The sequence below is a fragment of the Empidonax traillii genome, unplaced genomic scaffold (genome assembly GCF_003031625.1).
Source record: "Empidonax traillii isolate 1590-97213 ecotype Southwest subspecies unplaced genomic scaffold, ASM303162v1 scaffold481:size658601, whole genome shotgun sequence".
NCBI classification, from domain to species: domain Eukaryota; kingdom Metazoa; phylum Chordata; class Aves; order Passeriformes; family Tyrannidae; genus Empidonax; species Empidonax traillii.
The window spans coordinates 344,015-364,873 of NW_020955674.1; the positions used below are offsets into that span (position 1 = coordinate 344,015).

The 20,859-nt window shown below is 36.5% G+C and overlaps 1 protein-coding gene across 3 annotated transcripts in view; it reads right to left on the reverse strand.

The window, feature by feature from the left end:
- ADK (adenosine kinase) overlaps positions 1-20,859 on the reverse strand; it is a 274,114-nt gene that overhangs the window by 79,263 nt on the left and 173,992 nt on the right. For 2 of the 3 annotated variants that reach the window (XM_027896128.1, XM_027896129.1), the window contains exon 7: positions 1,553-1,723. The exons of the other annotated variant lie outside the window; for it this stretch is intronic. In XM_027896128.1, the coding sequence (XP_027751929.1) occupies positions 1,553-1,723 (171 nt within the window). The remainder of the gene's footprint in view (positions 1-1,552; positions 1,724-20,859) is intronic. 3 annotated transcript variants of the gene reach the window in all.

Sequence of the window (20,859 nt, forward strand, 5' to 3'; positions counted from 1 at the left end):
ACAGCAGGGGAATAATATCATAACAAACTGACATAGGAAGTTTACGTAGACTGAATATAGTTTCTAAAATTGGAATGTCACCTTATAGTGGATTATTGCCTATAAATAACACAAATATACAAAATGTAACAACCTGCGAAAAATAGCACCTAACGCACCACTGTGATCTGAATTATCCTACTAGGTCAAAGCAGCAGTGTTTACATTTAAGACCAGCAAGATTTAATCCCAGAAGTTTCTACGAAGCCCATCTACCACAAAATTGGCTGTGGTATGTATAAAGGTAACAGGAATAGCAGCAGCATGTCTGGAAAATACTTTTTCTGTGTTGTTAACTATAGTTAAAAGATTTTGCTCATCCCACTGCATTTAAAAACGCTACAATTTTCTTTATTTTAAAAATACTTATTTTAAAATATATTTAAGTCCTGTATCTGTAGCAATGCTAGTCCCTAATGCGGACATGTGGACAACAGTCTAAAGACTGACTTGTGTGGATACAAGTCCCTGTTGTCACAATCAGAAATAACCACTGACAGGAGTAAGTCGCTGTTCTATAATTTTCCTGTACTCATGAAGTTATCTTGAGTGACAAATCCACATTTCATTTAGGTGTGTCACACTTTCCAAGGCTTTTTTCAACCTTTTCCTGGTGAGCAAACTAATAAATATTTAAGAACACTTCCTAAAGTGGAAAAAAATCAAGAGGTGATAGCACTACGATGAGTGAAATCTGAATTAATTTTGTCTCTTAACATGGACTTCCAGGCAGAATTTCATGCAATCTGTTTGCCAACTTGCACAGCAAAGATAAGCCCTCCCTTGATGGACTGCCAGTCCATCTACCATAAAATCATTGGGAACCTTTTAAACCAATTATCTATTTCTTAGTTTTCTCCTTCCACTTCTCCCCAAAGAGTTGTCTTCATCACAGAAAATGCTATGAATAGCAGCAGTATGGGTATGGAATCAAGTTACAGAAGCTCAGAATTAGCCCTTCATGTGTGTCCTTCCAGCAGACTTAACCTCAGGATGAGTACATCATGCACATGGGCACTTATTCCAAAGTAGCCGGTATTTCTTATGAAAATGAGCAGGTTGGAAACCTCTAACAGGTCAAGTAACATCATGGACATCTATCGAAATATCCCAGTCCAGTTACCATAGATTTGATTTTGCAGTGACACCTCACATGGTCAAGATTCCCTCTGTAAAAAAAGGAGCAGGAATCACAGAATCATAAAATCATCAAGGCTGGAAAAGACCTCCAAGATCACTGAGTCCAACCTTTGACTGATCACCACCCCATCAACCAGACTGTAGCACTAAGTGCCATGTCCAGCTGTTACTTGAACACTTCCAGGGATGGTGACTCCACCACCTTCCCGGGCAGTTCATTCCAATGCTTGACAAGTTTTTCAGTGAAAAAATTCTTCCTGATGTCCAGCCTGAACCTCCCCTGGCACAGCTGTGTTCTGGGGAAGCAGGCTCTGAGACACAAACACCCTGGCGCAAGAGAGATGAATACTTCAATTAATTTCTTAAGACTCACCGTTTCATTTCCAAAAAGAATATCGACATAAGGCATGACTTTCATCATAGGCTCTTTGTAGAACTGGCTAATAAACGGTGCAGAAAGATTCAAGCTGAAGATCTTGTTGTTGGCAGAAGCCTGAGTAGCCACTTTTAATACTGCTTCCGGTGACACCGTCAGGAAGAATCCCTGCAAGCATCCAAACAAATCAATGTATGTTACTGATTTCATATTAGGTACCACATCAAGCGTGCTGTTCCTATAAAGTGTGCCCCAACCCACATTTGTCATACATGTGCATAGATAAAAGCTTCTGGGAAATACCGCTTTTCCATTAAGGTATTAAAGACGTGAAAAATAAATCTGCATATGCCTAGGATGTACTGGGAAAATTAAGCATAACTCCCTACCTCTGCATTCCAGGTAGTACACTCTCCCACGGCAGCCAAGAGTAACATTCATGATTTAAAACGTGATATAATTCTAAATGCCCCTTTATAGTAATAGAGACAATCAGACTGTGCTGCTTAATTCTGAAGTCCAGTATGACGGCTCTATATACAGCTGAAAGAGCTGGAAGAGTGGAGTTACTAGTACCTTTAACAACTGAAAGCCTGTAAATATCCAAGCATCTTTGGTATTTTTACATTCTGAAGAATTACAATGAACAGTTTATATAACATCTTATCTCCATAGCAATCTCTGCCATCTTTTAGTTTTTCATTTAATGAACAGAAATGGATTTTGTAAAAACTGTTCCAAACACAAAATAAAAACCTTTCGAAGGAAAGATGTTGCCAGCTGTGGATAAATGACAGATTGCTCTACAGTGGTCTATGTAAACAGTAACCTGGTCAAATAATTAGGCTTCTTACCAATTTTAGGCTAAAAACTTCATCTGAACTAAAATACATCTGATTGTAATTTAAGGTACGGAACACTATCCCCATGGGATCTAACTCAGGCCTGCATCCAACTCCCTTTTCTTTGGAAAGGCAACATAAAAGTACTGAGATACAGAAAGGAGAGCTTGCTTTTCAGATCCTGCAAAGTAAAGGCCAGGAAATCTCAAAGGCTACAGCTCTGTCTTCTGGGTTTCCTAAAAATCACTTCTGCCATTTAATTGCATTCTTCCATGACTTTATTTATACTTTTATTTAAATAAGTGTTTGACGTTAAAACATCTATAAATTGTGTGTATGAGAACTCTTTGCCAAGTATAACACTGCTCTGCAAAATGAAGTTGTAGCAGTATAATCAACACAGTGGAATTAACAAAGTAGGGAGAAAATGTATTAAATCTGATCTGAACAGATTTTGGTTTAAAGAAACCTAATTCAATCCCCTTCCTTAAGTATTTAAATTAAGTTTGTCTCTATTTTTAATGGAATTCCAATTGCAGCTATAACCAGTATACTTACAGCAACCCATCTCTCCAAGTCTGAATTACAGCTAGGCAAGCCACAGACCACCCTATTCAGCATGCTACAATTGTGTACAGAATGAACTCCACTAAAATAAACAGGTTTTCTTATATCTCACTGGGATTCAGAGCAAATTGTGACTTCCTTAGAACCTCAGTCCATAGGCTCTTGCAGTTGCCATTGCTTTTGTCCAGACAGATGTATACAAAGGAATGCCTAACCCAACTACTCCCACCTGCTTTAACAATTAACTGTAAGCCAACATTAGCTTTGAGTGAGAGAATAAGTGTATCCTAGTACCACTGGCATAAAAGACTTTGTATTTCACTAGTAGGAAATTCTATTCCCATTAACAAGAAGGTTAAGAGGCTCCTCAGAAGATATTCCGTACCTACCTACACATCTTAGTCTATTTCAGAGAGTTTTGGGAACTTACTCACCCTCAAACCCCAGAGGTACTTCAAAGCAACTCTAAGGAAAATACCTGTGATCAAAGGATGAGGCAGTTTATACATAGATATTCCAACAGCCTGGAAGACTTATGTTGCATAGGAAAATTAAATTACTATGTATTTATCTATCTATGTTAGTGAAAGAAGGGGTTGATGGTTGACAGCCAGCTCAAAATGAGCCAGCAGTGTGTCCAGGTGGCCACGGAGGCCAATGACATCTTGACCTGTATCAGCAAGTGTGGCCAGCAGGACCAGGACAGTGATCATCCCCCTCGGCACTGGTGAGGCCACACCTCGAGTGCTGCATTCAGTTCTAGGTCCCTCATTTTGAAAAGGACATTGAGCTGCTGGAGCATCTCCAACAAAGGGCAACAAGGCTCATGAAAGGTCTAGAAAACGTGTCTTCTGATGAACAGCTGGGGGAGCTGGGTTTGTTTAGTCCCGAGAGGTGTCTGGATCTGGCACTGGGTGATGTGGTTTAGGGGTTACAGTGGAAGTGCTGGGTTGACGATTGGACTTGATGACCTTAAAGGTCTCTTCCAACCTTGATGATTCCATGATAAAAGGACATGTGATAATTGGGCAGTGCAGCACCCATTAAACATTAAAGGCTATCAGACCTATTAGCAGCACGCAGCATTCCCTTGGCGTGCACTTACTGAGACTGAGGATACCAGATGCTACTGCTTCATGATGTGCCACTATTTTCTGCTGCTCAAAATGTAATGAGTGTCTTTTTTATGCCAGGAGGAAGGTACCATTGTACCACAAGGCAGAGAGCAAGGCTGAACCAATACATACAGCAGGAAAATAGGATGGTAGACTGAATTATGTGTGTGCATGTTGGTACGTGTACATGCACAACAGCAATACTGTTATTCTGCACTGTAAGCAGTCCTTTTATTTACATACAGTCCTTTGGTGAAGAACAAAACATTTTACTCGTGGGATAAAGAGAAAAAAAAAACAGAAGAAAAAAGAAAAATACATTACTGTACTGTAGACACATGGCTACGGGAGATACAGTCACTTCTTTGTAACTTAAAAGCTTTCAAAATTCAGTATTAAGATGCACATGACAGCAGTGGACAGAGTCAATAGACAATATCATATGAATCTCACTTTTACACTATTCAGGAATTCTTTGATGCACCTTTTAAAATGTGGCAAGGTACTGTGAATATTGGATAGTCTTTTACATTCATGGTTTTTTTTGGTAGACACTAGCATTGCCAGAAGGATCTGGTGAGTTAACACACAAGCAATTTCTCTTTGAAAGCCATCTCTCTCATTTTTATCACACGCAGACCTAAAAGGTTTCTTCTGACTACACTAAGCTCTTACAGCACTAGCTACAGCAGATGTGAGGGCAGCAAATTAAGGGTGTCAAAAGTGTCAGCAGCACAGAATCAGAGAGTGCTGAAGAGGTGACGTCATGAAGCCAGCACAACTCTGGCTTTGCTGAAAGTAGTTCTGTGTAAGGTGTTCTGCCCAAACTGAGAAGCCTGGCTTACACTGAGCTTGTGCTTACGCTGAATTCGTCTGGATTACATATGTGGAATGTTTACACAATGAGGACCAAGATTAATTTTTTCTTCCAAGTCAATATTTCCAAACAAATTCAGGGCAAGATGATAACAACTTTGCAATTTGGGATTTATTATTGTTTAATAGCACAGAAGCAATGTTGTCTTTAGAACATACAGGGATAATAAAAGTTAGGATTGCTTTCAAACCCATTACCTGCTAAAATGCATTTGTCCTCTCTTCTTCCTAGCTCTTCCACTTTCCTTGCCACTCCCAGAGTGGGTTACATGAAAATAACTTTATCATATGAATGACAAGATTTTGAACCACAGTATTCTGAGTTGATTTTGGAATGCCATTTGGTAACAATGCAAAATCAATAAATTGTGAGTGTGAATCAAAATATTTAACTTTCAGAAAAACATATACAACAGTCTGTTGCCATTTAAGACAAATTATATTCTGCCAACATGAAAGGAACACATCATTTAATCCAAAATTATTTTATAGCAAGCATTTACATAAAAATACAATTATGATGACATCACACTCTCATCCACCTAAAGGGAGGAATTTTTCAGGCACATCGAAAGTTTGACAGTTACGTAGTGACAGTCCTCATAAATACTGTGATTCAGTAAAGCCCTACAGAAATCTGACTTTAACTGTGCTGGCAGTTCCAGTGAAAGACTGTGACTGCTGAGGTGCCAAAATAACTTGCTCCATTACATGACAAACACAACCAAGTCAGAGCTTTCGGACCTGGCTAAGTTTCCTGTATTCTGTACACAGAGAGAACTTCCAGGCACACACTTGGGCAGAAGAGAGTTCTCTCAGCTCTGCTCTGCCATCAGTCTCATCTGTTGCAGAAATACCAGGGCTTGAAAAGAGTGAAGATGGAACACACGTCGATTGCTCCAGACAGAACTTACAAAAGGCTTTCAGGTGCCCTTACAACCACAAGAGGCTGAAAGACTTTCATATTCCAGCCCCTGGACTGCCAGAGCACAGACGAGATGCAGTCCACATCCCACCCACTGTGAGACATGGCAATGAAATAATTTTCCTTCGGAACAGGAACCAGAAGGAATCTTTTCAGAATGTTAGAGCAGAAGATCTTCATCTGAGTATTTAAGTGGGTTTAAAAGAGCAGGGAGCAATTTAAAAATGATATAACATTGAAACATCTGAGCACAGCACTTGGAACGTGCAACACTGTCAAGTTAGCAGATTTATTCACCCCTTACCTCTCCGATCTCAGAGTTTCGAGCATTTATACTTGCAACCTGTTCCTGCTTGAAATTATTGTTAAATTATTTTCCTAACTAAGATACGATAGAATAGCCACGATGATACAAATATTAAAATACTCACAATATGGAGAAGAATACCTCCATAAATAATTAACAAACCCCCACACATTAAACAATCAACATGACCTCTGCTAGTAAAGGTGCTTGTGCTTTAGGTAACATTTTACTTTCTCTAAGAAGGACAAAAGCTTTTTATAACTATCCACTTGGGAAATGTTCGGTCTGTAACCCAGTGAAATACATGAACCTTTTTTTAATCTATGTACCTGCTCTTCCTGTAATGGGTAATTTAGGAACTCGAAAAGTACCAACACAGTATCAATTGCATTTTGGAACTATATTTTATCTCATAGTGATCAGCAAGCAGTTACTTAATGAAACAAAACCTGCTGTTTTAGTCCAGTTCGTACTGGAGACAGTTGTTTTAAATCACGAAGCAAGGACAGCAAGAATGCAACAATTTCTCTGAGTAATTGTTTTGGCTTGTTCCTGTATGCATTGTTTATTTTTATGAAAGTATTGCTTTATAACTGGAAAATTACTAAGCCGTAAACTATTGTTTTATCATTCTGAGTGGCCGGTGTTTCTGTTTTCGATAAAAGCCAAGTTTCAAACAGTTTTCAGAAACATAGGGAAAAACCTAACTGTCAGTAAATGTGCTTATATTGACCGTGACATTTTCCTCTATGATGGTGCCAACATGTCAGAAGGAGAGGATTGCTTTCAGACTTGAACAGCTTCTTTGTTGCTGAAGTGAACTCTGATTGCTGCCATATTAGTATCTATCAGTAGCAGAAAACCTCCAACATTTGGCATTACATGTTAAAGAAAGCAATTATTTTATGAATATATTAGCAATTTTATTTTTAATTTTAATCAATTTTGAAATATTTTTCTACTCTGATAACTATTGACTAAATTAAGCACTCTCCAGGAGTTTTCCCAGTATATATTTAGGACAAGATAATTGTGTGACTTTTCCTATGAGATGTACACTCACAGAGTGTATAGATAAGAACATTAGCAATGAAGCAGAGGTGTAAGCACATCTGCGAGAGAGCAGCGATATACTCAATTCTGGTGTCGGCAAATGTCATGCCCAATAAAAAAATTCTCCTGTTTCCCTGAAAATCACCAAGTTAGTTAAGATCTTGCCAAAAATGAGCTTAAGAAGACAGTTTGACATAGCTCCCTGAAGGCTGCCCCTCTGTGAGGAAGCAAAAACATTTTTATATACTCTCTCAAGTTCAGCATATAGTTTTACATGAGTTTATTAAGCTCAGGGAGGGAGACGTATATATTTAATTTTACTGAATTTACAACAAAATTTTGGAGGAAGTACTAAACATCATCTGGGAGACAGGAGCCTAGAGATTTTATGACTTTGATTAATAATTCAACCTCTTTTGCCTCTGTTAACCCACTTGCAAAATAGTTATAATGATAAATACACCTCCATTGGCAGAAGCAGTGGGAGGTTTAATTACTTAACATCACTGAAATGACTGAAATTCTGTGTGGAAAGGTATTACAGAGTGTAGGGTATTACCATCAATAAAGTATAAGCTGCAAATCAAACAAGCTATGATAAAGAGCAAGCCACTTAATTTCTCCTAGTATCCCAGAACCACTTTGCCACACTTTTGCTTCAATGAAAACCCATTTAATCCTTACTGAGAAAGCAAAGCATCTTGAAAAATTTGTTAAATTGCATTAAAGAGAGAAACCATTTGTTTCATCTCTCATCCTTCTAAAATAACTCTTTATTAGGTTTGTCTGCCTCATATATGAATTCAAGGATAATGTTGTGTTAACACCAAAAAGGAGATTTAGACATACCTATTATTGTTTGATGAAACAATATCAAGAAGTCTAAAAATTGGCAACAATATTATTAATGTTGTTTGGAACAATGAGATAATTGGTTTTCAATCCTAATTTCCACATTTTTGAGCACAATCCCAGGATCCTTGTCCTGGCAAATAAGCACTTTAGGAAGCATAGAGTAAGGTATGGTTAATTTAGGCCCTTGACAATTGCGCAACATTTGCTTTTTTGTATATGGTTAGTTCCATTAATATAATATGGCATCTCATTAATTATGTAAACATCAACCATATGTTGAATTCATTCAAGTTTGGTGTGTACATAATATTTACAGTATATTAGTAAATTGGGAGAATCTATGTAACTACAAATGCATAGAGAATTTCTAATTCTCTAGACAGTTAATCCTCAGTTTGAAATCTCTCTAAGCAAATACTTAAAACAAGCCTATTTCTTGCTTATTCAAATAGCCTTGAACAAGAAGAGAGCAAACAGGAGTATCTGCTTAATTAAATGAGCTTATATCAGCACAATGGTTTGTTTTATAAATACAGGTTAAATACTCAAAGAGTGAAACAATGACTGACCATTGATGTATTAGTAGATAATCATGACTGACTGACTGGGTGTCTTGTAAAAATGCAGACTATTTGATATGGTTATACAAAGTCCTGTGGAGAACTATCCAGAGCTTGCATACCAGTACTGCTTACTTGGCAATTTTGTTTTTAATATTCCACGACCTGAAAATCATAAAAATTCTGCTGTGTACACACAAGAGAGTTTTGGACTGTGTAATTATGCTCACAAATATTGTGCCTTTTGGAGTGAGGGAGAAACTAATCTGGGCTTGCTCTGCTGTATTTATAAATATTAGTTTCCCCACTCCCCCCAAAAAAGGAAAAAAGGTCCACACCAAGCTCTTGTTCTATACCAGCATATACTGCTACACCTGTGCCCTCAGAGTGTCAGGATTCCCAGGTGATGCAAGGAATGCAACTGTTATGTAACATAAACAAACACAAGAATGAGTCCAATGGCTTGAAAAATAAGTCAACTCCAGCAGGACTCCTGTATCTTACAGATTTTCCTGTCAACAATGTGGTCATGCTATGAAACATTTGACTTAAATTCACATTAGCAACCAGATACAAGGTATAATAAAATATGTTTCTCCCTAAGCACTCTAATATTGAAACACTTCAGCAGAAACCTTCCTTCCCTCCCCCAACTACCTTTGAGATCTTGTAAATTATAAGAACATAGCAGCATGGGGATTAAATATTAATCAAAGTCATTACCATCATCGTTAGAATGTATTTCAAGAGCCCCAAAGAAAGAGTATATTATTTCAGTAATAAAGATCATATCATCAGAAAGACTACACTAATGCTGTAGCATGGTAGGTATGAAGAGAAAAAAAAAAATGATCAAGAGGTAACTCAAAAGCTTATTCTACTATTGTAATGCTAACTCATCCTTTCACTGAGTCTGTTCAAACAAGGCAGGCTCATCATGGGCAAAACAGAGCTCTGTATAGAACCACAGAAGCACAGAGTATATTTACAAAATGTAATTTTGCTGGGGAAAGAAAGCACCAAAAAATAGAACAAAAAACAACCAACCAAAAAAAAAAGCCAATATAAACCCAAACAACAACAAAAAAATTCTGAACTCCATGAGGGAAAATGTGGAGCAGCTCCAAAGCTTCAGTGGAAATGTGAATTCATTCAGTGTTTGAAAGGGCTACCCAATGCGCAACCAGGGCACCTGAAAGCAGCATTTTAGTTCACAGGATGACTTATTCTTTGCATTAAAGCAATGACCAGCTTTATGGAATAAAAGGACTTCCACTACTTGCAAATTAAGGTGTAAATGATTAATAATACAAATACCTCTCCCACTCCCAGAAGTATTTCCTAGCTGATTTTAAACAGCCTACATATCCTTACGGTACATTTAATTTCATGTTTAAGAGCCATTAACGTATAAAATTAAGTGCATAGTAAAATGAAAAGCTCAGAAGAACTAAAAACATAATTGGCAAAATAATAAAGGATGTATTTCTTTCAAATTCTGATGTACCAAGAGTGTGTTAAATATTTCGTTTAAATATCACTCTTCTCACCACTCTAGCCTCAGAACCACAATTCCAAAAAAATGTCTTTCACAGCAAATATAACACTTACTATGAACATGCAATTAGGTCCTAATCACATGGATTAATTACCACATCAGGCTTTAAAATAAAACATTTATTGCTTACACTTCCACACATTAAAATTAATTATTTAAAAGAACATTAATGTTATTGCTTGGCCTTTTAATTTTCATTATAGAAAGATTCTTGCATGACTTCGTTTCCGAACACAAATAAATGAGGGTCAGGATCTATGCTAATTCTAATAATTATTAATATAGTTGAAATGTGGACAGTTGCTAAGTTTAAACAGAGATATCTTCACTTAAATTAATTTGGGTAATAAATGCCAGTAGAATACTTTGATTACAACGAGCTTCGTAAGTGTTTCGAATTATACTCTGAATGAGTACTTCAAATTCAAAGGGGGAGGGGTAAATAGCCAAATAATACTTACATTAAGTTTCTGCTTCTAATGAACCTATGAGCTCACACCTCAGAAACCCTCCTAATAGCAGGACCACTACTGTGACCAGGGAGAAGAGTGTTAGTCTTTTACTTCCAGATTTTACAATCTGAGGGGAAACTTCCCTGCTAAGACATTATTTTCTGTAAAGACATTATTTTCTGTAATGTCATATTATAGGGGGAGTAGAAGGTTTTAGTAGGGGTTTCACTTCGCACTGCTATTCAAGATGTTTGAATACCTTGAATAAGTTTGAATATTTTCCAAACTTCTCTACCTGAAACTGATTCCACTCCTGTCACATTATTTGCCCATCTTCAGAGAAAAACTCACACTCCAGATATAGGAAATATGACAGAACAAAAATTCTTTCCCATTTAATTAAAATGTAATATTTAGATCAATAAAAGATAAAGTTCGGTGGTCAGCCTATGACAGAGAACTAACCTTCCCTGAGGCAGAATATTCTTGACTTTTCAATCATTTTGAGAACAGGAAATCCCTGAAATTTAGCAAGCAAATACTTATGTGTTCCCCAGGAATGTGTGACAACAGCCCTTTTTAGCTGCACCCACGGACCTTCCCCACTGCCATAATTAAATATCCCAGTTCAACAGGGTCCAGGTCCCTTCGGATGTTATGGTGTGTTTAGTACTCTATGTCTCTGTGATGCACGGCTTCTGCAAATCCCAGATAGTCCATTACAAACACTAATGTCTGGCAATGTGGAAGTCAGGGAATCCTGAAGGAGGTTGCTCACACACACGCACTGTGAGGTGATTTTTGGTGGTGCAATTATGAGCTACTGAATTTAAAAATCCTGTGTAATGTCACATCTTTCCTGCAATGACAGAAACATATGGGCAATATTTTGAGCTTAATGTATGACAAACTAATGAATTTCATAAACAGTCATGTAAAATGAGAACTTACAGTTCCAAATCAATTTACAGATTAGGAACAACAGAATACAATTAACGATTAAGAAAATTACTGGGAACTAGTAATTAAGTGACTTCTTCGGACACATTTGAGTCTCCAAAACTTCTACTTTATGGAAACAATGCTACATTCAAGAAGATATTTTCAACGTGGCAATTCTAGTTTTGGAAGATAGGCCTAACCTCTTGAACAGATGTCTCTCCTATTTTTAGTGCCTAAATTAGTTTATCTGGTTTAATTCAATTAGCTTTTTTTGAAATGTTGAAGTGTATATAGTGAGAAAAAAGAGAGATTTGAGTTCATGTCCTTAAAAATTATATTTAAAATTATATAAATCAAAGTGCTTTTCTCACATGAGTGTTACAATATTTGAAGAAATTTCAAATGGAAAAATAATTTTCATTATAGGGATTCAACATTAGAACATCCTAAGAAATACTCAAAATGACTGAACATAAAGCAACTGTATAAACTTCAAATCTGCTCTAACAAACCTCTGGGAGTCCATTCCAACTTGAATTATTCTGAAAGTCTATGATATACACGATCTGTGCGCATTTGAAAATATGGATTAAAATATGTGGACAAGCCATACAGTCTCCAACATTCTATCAGTTTCTAAGAAAGTATTTCAAAGTAGAGCACCCCAGGTACTATATATACCTCTAACAATCATGCAAGAAAGTAATTTTACCCTGAAATAAACACCACAAAATGTAAACACTTTGCAAATGAACTATGTAAATGCATTAGGAGTAGAGCAACACCTTAGAGGTTAAGATTGTTCTGCAGCCCTTCAACTTCACATGGAGTATCCCTGAATTCCAAATTATGAAGTCAGTGTGATCTTAATAATGCCTACAACCCTATATGTAGACAGTTCTTTGAACAGGAATGAGCTCTGCTACAGAATATTAATTATGAAAAAATGTTCCCTGCTCTTTTTTACTTCATACTTGAATCTTTGCCCATTCAATTTATGTCCTTGAAAGCAGAGAGAATAAGAAAAATAGATACTAAAGCTATGATAATGTATTTAACAGTGATAACTTGTGTGCTAATTTATACACTATAACCATGATTTTCTGGATTAGACTATCACTGAATAACTTTGACATATTAGACACACATAACAAAGACAAATGAAAAAGAACTCCTTTAAAATCAGCATTTGAGCTCATGTTTCAGTCCTTTAATAAGAAAATGAAGTTGGGATCTCTCAAAATCACCTACTTAGTTCTGAGACTTTAAATCCCTTCCTTATGCTAAATAAACACAATTTCTACTTTTAAAAAGCCAAACAAGAACATTTTGAAACTGTGTAACAAAATAACCTCATTTCAGGGAATGAAAATTATTGGTCTATGACAAAGTAAAATGCAGCACACGTACTTCAAAGCAAATATGGAAAGTCTCTGTCTCAAGTTTTTGATATATTTTTATGCCTCTATATCAATGACATGCCTTCAATTGCAAGAAAGTCTGAAGATTTGGTATTTATTGGAGTTTGCTCTCTATTCAAAACACCTAACTATGGAAATAAAAGATTTCCTCTTTATTCCTGTCCTTGCAGTGCCTCCTCTTCTCTGTGTATGATCCAATCCAGTCAGGAATCTAATAAGAAACCAAAGCTGGCAGAGTGGAATCAAACACTTCCACAAAATACGAAATAAAAGTGATGATGGTACCTCCAAACCAGTGCTCAGAAGTCATGGATAAATCCTTTTCTAAAACTTTCTGATACTCAGAGGTCTAACTTTCTTCAGGAAAGGCAGTGGAGACACAAATCAGCTATTTTCCCAAAACCTTCCCTGGAGAGCAATATCTATATCACACTACTTAAAACATCTTCTGCAGCTCAAAACTAACCTTAAGAAGCTTCCTTCTCAATCAGATTTTCAGAATTGGTACAAATCACAGAACAACATATTACAATAATCACATTTATACATAGTAATAATTGTTGAAAATCAAAGGGTTAAGTAGTTGGTAATGACACGAACAACAAAAAAAATTATTTGACAAGATTCCACCCTCATTCCAATCTCTACCAAAGCGTCAAATGTAATTATAAATTTTCACCAAAGATGTCAGATTCTTATGTTAATCTTTGCACAATCTGACACTGTCATTCTTCTACTTTTATAGATGTGAACAGTTATCACTTTGTTTGTATGTCACCACAGACAACATAATCAATAGTTTTCATATCTTTCTGTTCATACTTTTTGTTAAAATGAATTTCATGAGTGCTGCTTACTTTTGTTCCACTATGAAACTTGTTACTGCTTGAATAGAGAGTACTTAATCTCAACAATAAACATTATAATGTATGATAGAGCAGTCAGGAGAAAAAAAAAAAAGTTTCAACGTTTTTTCCAGTCCCCATTCTAGCATAGTCTGTCCTTATCAAATTAATATCTAACAACAGTGACACGAAAGCAACACAATGGATGGCTTTGTTCACATTAGATGTACTAATCTGAAGCACAAACTGCATTTCACTCCTTTTCCTTGAATGCTCTGCATTTCTGTACCAAGGAAATCTTGCTCCATGAAACTCAACGCAAAAAAATTGTAACTGGAAATAACTGGTTTATAAAATATTACATGTCAATAATTTAGAGAGCCACAAACAGATGGATTGCCAGTTATTGCTTCTATAACCAAAGAGCCACCAAGAAGGTTGGAGAGGCATTCTCTCTGACCTGCTACTCAGAAGAAAGTACCATGCAGGCACAGACTGTTCTTCCTGCAGTTCTACAGCAGAACTCCTTCAGCACAGTCAGCACAGTTGCTCCTTACCACTAACAGACACAGAAAGATTTCATGAAAGGTGGAAATGACATTTGTTGAAAAATTGTTCACCATCAGAGAGTGGCTCCTGTGAAGGTAAACTTGATCCTTACCATCCAACCCATACACCTATTCTCTATGGATGCTATGAAGCACCGAGACTATTTAAAAAAGGTAACTTTTTTAATCAGTCACCAGGGCACAAAACTGAAATGTAAAGAGAAGAATGAATTTCATGCTGGCATAGGTTTTACATTAGCCTTTACAAATGAGCACCACTGTGCCAACCGTGAAACTGGTCTGGATTTTATAATGTTTGCTGAACTTGAGTTTAGTAATTGACCTTCTGGATATGCAATCAGATGGGAAGGTTTCATTCCAGGCACCGAAACAGAGCAAACTGCTCCAGCAGAAAGAACTTTTTTTTGGAAATGATGATTTAGCTAAGGCTTTAGGCTCTATCTTGACCAAATGAGTACTTCAGACACTTATCACCCAACAAAGAGAGTCAGGATTTTCTATTGCCAGCACCCAACTAACTGACTTTTTCCAGTGTGAACTAGAGCCAGTTAAGAGTTGACTTCATCCACATTTACTAGCTTAAAATTGATACCCATAAATCACAGAATATGTTTATATCTTGTCACTCTAAGGTTTAGCCAGAGGTAATTACTGTTATGCATCAGAAACTGCAGTCCTGGCGTTGTCTCGAAGCAGAGAAATAACAAGTCCTTCTTGAATGAGAGCCTCAGGTCTGTAAACTATCTCATGCACTTAACTTTGTAAATCTAACAGTACTCAAGCCTAGTCTAATGCACATCCATAAGAAGTAGATTTCAGAGAATGGGTTGCAGCACAGCAGTACTTCTGTACTTGTGTAACAAACAGTATCTGAAGTGTCTTTGGACCCTATTTACTCCTGATAAACTGCATCGAGATGCACAGGAATAGCAATCTACTCTCCACAGCAGTGACTGCTCATATCTCAGTACCCTGCCATATCCCTGTCCACTCTAAACTCAGAGCAAAGGAATTTTACAATACTCACTGTGAATAACAGTCCTTGGAAAATATTCAACAATTTCAAGACTATTACAGATTTTAGAATTCAGATATTTAACACCACTGATGATTAGCAATTTTCTACAATTACCACTATAATCATTCAAGGTCCCGAGAAGAGGATATGGATGACAAGGAGTTGTTTGAAAAGCTAAACTTTTACAAAACATCTTCTGAATGTCTGGCATTTTGATATAGTAATACTTCATCTGCTTTTCTGACTGCCTGTTACAAATTTGTATTTGCCTTTGGATATTCTTATGACAAAAGAGTCTGTTCTGAGGCGATTTGTACCTTGGTTTTACTACAGTGAATTATGTATCTCTTCAGAGATCATGCTCTCCCGAACAAACATCCATGCCTGTTAAGAGTCTGCCAACATACTGTGAAGATCTGGGAAATGGCACACCCTCACAAATGCCAGATGTAATTCTGCCCACAAGAAAAGTCAGATGGATTCCTCCAATAAATTCCTACTTCTTTTGTCTGCCTCTTGGTTGATATATGATACCACTGCAGATGTATCCAATTTTATTAAAATTTGTCCCATCACCTCCACTCCAAAAGGAGAATTCATATTCACTCTGAGTTTGTGCACATTTTGTTACAAGTTGTTCCTAAGCTGAAACCCAAGCGTTAAGTTTTATTCCACTTAGTTCAGCAAGATCCATATCTGGTTAGGCAGTCTTCTGTGCTAAAAAACAGCTATATTACACTAAGAGTGCTTGGTTATTGGGCTCCCATCTCAGTAAATTTTTAAGCCCTGAAGCTGGAATTATGATGTTTATTTTGGCTGAATTTGAAGATAATCATAAATAGCAGTGGAGTTCAAGCAACAAACCATCCCACAGGACTACATGCAAGTTACAAAGATCTCATCACAGCCAGCTTTTCAAATCCTAGCAGAAGCTTTGCAAAAGAACTGAACTGGAAGATAACATTCTCTAAAGCCTAATATTGAAAGTTTTTCATTAATAAGGGGCTAATAAAGTATTTCACAATGGAGATACTGGTAAATCTATAATTAAAGATGCCACTTCATTTCTCCATTCCAAAGACATACCTAATGTTACAGAGTACACAAGAAACTCACACGGTCGATCTCTGCTCAATTTTACACTAAAAGAATTGTGAACAACTCTGAAAATCTCATATCTGAAAAATCACCGTGTAATACAAAAGTATCCACTAGAAAGTTAGAAAAAGTAGCAATTCAAAGTAATTTTTAAAAGGCTTTTTGAGTGAATATTTACTATTAATTTAAGCACGATAATTTACAAATAGTCATACACACCGAGAACAACCACACTTGCTACACATTCAAGATTTTCCTAAGGGGGAAGACAGGGGAGGCTAGGTCAGGATTTTTTGAATTGGGAAGTATTAGGACTTGACATTGAGCCAATATCAAAAAATCTTGCACTGAATTACTCATATATTTAAAAGACTGATGAAATAATTCCATATAAATAAACCCCCCACCCCCCAAAATACAGGTATATAAACCTGCTCCTTGTTCTGCCTTGCTTCATGTACAGAAGCTAAGCTTTTAATTCAACTTGTCCCGTGTAGTATTACTACTACCCTGTAGAAAAGCGGGTGTTTTGTTTCTGAAAATGACATTTTTGGCATTAAGCCCAAATTACTTAGGATTCTGAAGATATTGTCCACAGTCATCCTCCCACTTCCAGTCATTCATTTTACTAGTGTTTGCAGAGGTTGATGATCTAAAATGTCCCTTGTGGTAAGATTTTGTATTCCACTTTCTTTCTTCTCCACTGAGGGTATTAAGTTCGATTCCATTCACATTTAAGAGAGAACAGAGTGTAAAAGTTAGTGATGCTCACGGGAAGATACTTTACTGCTTGGGATAAAGAAGAGACGAATATTGTGTGAGAAACCAGGAGACAAATTTTAACAAAATGTGAAAATGAACTGAGGCTACCATTTTTGTCATTGTGGCGTCACTGTTGGCCTCTCGATAGATAAGTCCTAGTCTGCATTTGAAATTAATATACACTAAAAACTTTATTAATGGAAGCATTAATTACTTCAAGACGATAACATACCTTGGATCTAAGTCAGATACTGCTCAAGAGCACACAGGGGATAACTAAATATTGTTATATGTGTGTGTTTCTCACATGAGAAAAATACAGTAAAGATTCTATACATTTCAGTTCTTGCAGAAAACTATCCAAAAGCATACTGGGGCTTCCTGTAGAAACAGAAAACCTCTAAAAGGGGCCTTTAAAGTTGGCAAAATCAGTAAATTTAATCTATCCACTTTCTTTTGACCTTTAAACCTGACCTGAAAAAAGTGTTCAGCAACATAAATTTGATCTCTAAAGGCCTGCTGCAGATCTCATTTTCTGCTGTTTTTCCATTAGGCATTTATGGGACTTGCTGGTGTTACAGGGGACTAGTAAAATGTCGAAGTAATCCTGCAGTTCCTGTGTATGAATTCAGCTTTTCCCTATGAGATGACAACATTTTTTTTTGTCTGCCAGGTTTTTTTCAGATACTGGAGTATAAGACTAATACCATAGGTGTAATGTTATTTTTTTTTCATTAGGTAACATTAACCAGATCTAGCAGTTCAAGTGTTGAAACAAAAGAATTCTTTCCTGAGCCAATAAGGTGGCTTGGTGCACATCTGCACTAATTGAAATCACAGCACGGCTTTTCAGGATAGGAATTGTATCCAAAGCATACAGAGGATTTGAAGATCTTGGTTGTGTGTTTGTACATTCTCATAAGTGCAGAGGAAACCAGCTGCTTCCATTTATGAACTGTGCAGATACATGTGCCTCCATGTACCAATGACATAACGTGCAACTTAGCAAGCTAAAGATTTTACAGTTGCTTTAACAAGGAAAAGGAAAGGATGGGTACAGAAGACAAGGTAATATAAAAGAATTTGTAATCAAGATATCTGATTTTTAAGTAATTTAAATTACACATTTTGTAATTTAGGCTATAATTCTCAAGGATTAGAGCTAGATGATAAAAATAACTGGTTATTACATCATCCCGCCCTTTCATCCACTGATAATGGTCCTTGGTTCTTTCCAAGTTCCCTTCTCCTATCTTTTTGGCTATTGCACTGTTTTTCCACAATATAGCCATAAACTTCCAATTCGAAATCACTTTCCACTCCTTTTACACTATATTAAATTTTGATGCAAATTCTTCTGTTCCAAGTCATCTTTTTCCCTTGACTTAGCTAACTTTTCCCTTTTTGATGCTCTTATCTAATAGCTCCTTCAGCACCTCTTTGGAAAAATCCTCCTTTTTACTTCTGAACATGGTTCTACAGCTGGGTTTAAGATATTCCTACGCTATTTCTGGCTCCACCCTATTTAGAGGTAATTATTAAACATATTTAAGCTGATGGTGGAAGGACTTTTGTTTCTTCCCCTCTCTCTGTATTCTAGTCCTGCCTTATTCTGTCCAAGTTGAGATGCCCGCTTTCAAACCACATTCTCATTTAAACCACATTCTCAATTAAAATGGGTTTTTTTAGGATGTCACTTGTATTCTTCTAATAGTTTCTGCTTAACATTTCCTTTATTTTTTAGTCACACAGCTTAAACTGAGCAGACATCAACTTATTCCAACTGAGCTTGAAAAAGAAATACAGATCACTTTCCATTCCTCTCATTCCTGACTCAAGTATTTGGTGCTTGGTTCCTCTTTCAGGCTTTCATATCCATCTTAAACCAAATTATCTGTGAGTATTCACCACTTGCTACTTCACTTTTGAAACAATTATCTATGGCCTTTTAATGCATTCTGTTCCATAAGCAGGTGAAGAGCTTCCCTTAAGCCTCTCCTTTTCCAGGTTCACTATAAAACATTTAGCACTGGAGATTCTGGGAATACTGGGATACTCAGACCAACATCACTGCTATGTTCTTATTTCTACATGCTTTCCCTACTACACTCTACAACAGGAAATATTTCTTTGAGTAGCTTGGATCTGTCACTGGGCTCCAAGGTGCTACAATAATAGGATGAAAAAAGAAAAAGTTTGTGTGAAATGTTATAGAGAAGGTTCCAGGGACAGACAGGAGAGAGAAAAGGGTTTTATTGTATTTTACTTAATGCATACTCACATAATACTGACCACAGTCAGTCCTGTCCATACTCCGCAATTGTAGTAAAACAACAGAAGAAATGGAGAGGGGATCTAGTTGCAATTCTTTTTTTAAACAGCGAAAATAAAATCACTCATTACTGACTGACAATTTGATTCTGGAAAACCATAAATGCATTTCCATTCTAGAATTAAATACTGCACAGCAGAGGGAGTTATTCCAAACACAGTTAGGATCCTGGCATTGTCAAAGAGAAGTAAAATTTGGTTCAATCAATGACTGAATTGCAGCGTCAACAGAAGAAAATTAAGATTGTGGCCACATACAGTCATAAGCATTCCTCTGAAAAAAAAAAATCATATAATTAAAGGTGCTAGTTTCCACATCAAATTCCACTTTGTATGTGGTTAAATTCCAGCTTGGTTAAGTATTTCCTGTCTATTTAATTTCATCCTGTAGATCCAGCTGCACATAGTTATTCCACACTTCCTGTTCCAAACTATCACATAGTGCCATTGTGAGTTTTTGAGCAGCTTCATTCTTTTTGACTCTTTATATAATGTATCGATTACATCATCTAGAAAGTGCTTTGAGACTCTCTGGGAAGTTACCAGAGATGTCAGGTTGTATCCCTAACATACAACACGTAGTGCAAACTTTAAACAAACCAAACTTTTAAACAGCAATATAAGTCGAGTAAGAGTTATTAGATTATGGCGAATCATGCAGAATGACAAAAAAGTAAAAGCCAAATAAAAGGTAATTAAAGACAGAGTTTTCAGAAAAGTTACCTCAATTTCATGATAAATAGGCTTCAGTTTCTCTGATGGTATTAGGGAAAAAAAATCAAGGAGATTTAGAAATAATACAAAACTAAAAACCTGATAAATGTATTTTTCTGTATTTTCTCTCTTTCATTCCTCTCTTTTCTTTATATATATTTATTATATAAAAAGTAGGTGACAAAACACAAGTATGCCCTGTCAATCACTCAGTAATACCCTAGCACACTTACCAGCTCACAAAGGACTAGAGAAGCTGAGTCCTCAGATAACACTTGGTCTAAAAGCCTTAAAAGCATTTAGAAACACTGATCAATATATAAAACTGAACCATATACAATCCCCAAAGGGAATCAGTCACTTTTATTCTACAGTAAGAAGTAGAAATAGAAGTCCTTGACTGTCAAGCTCCCACAGACTCAGTACACCTGGGCTTACCAAATAGGTTTCTGCTATTGACATTTTTTAATTTGGGATTCAGTCAAATAATGCAG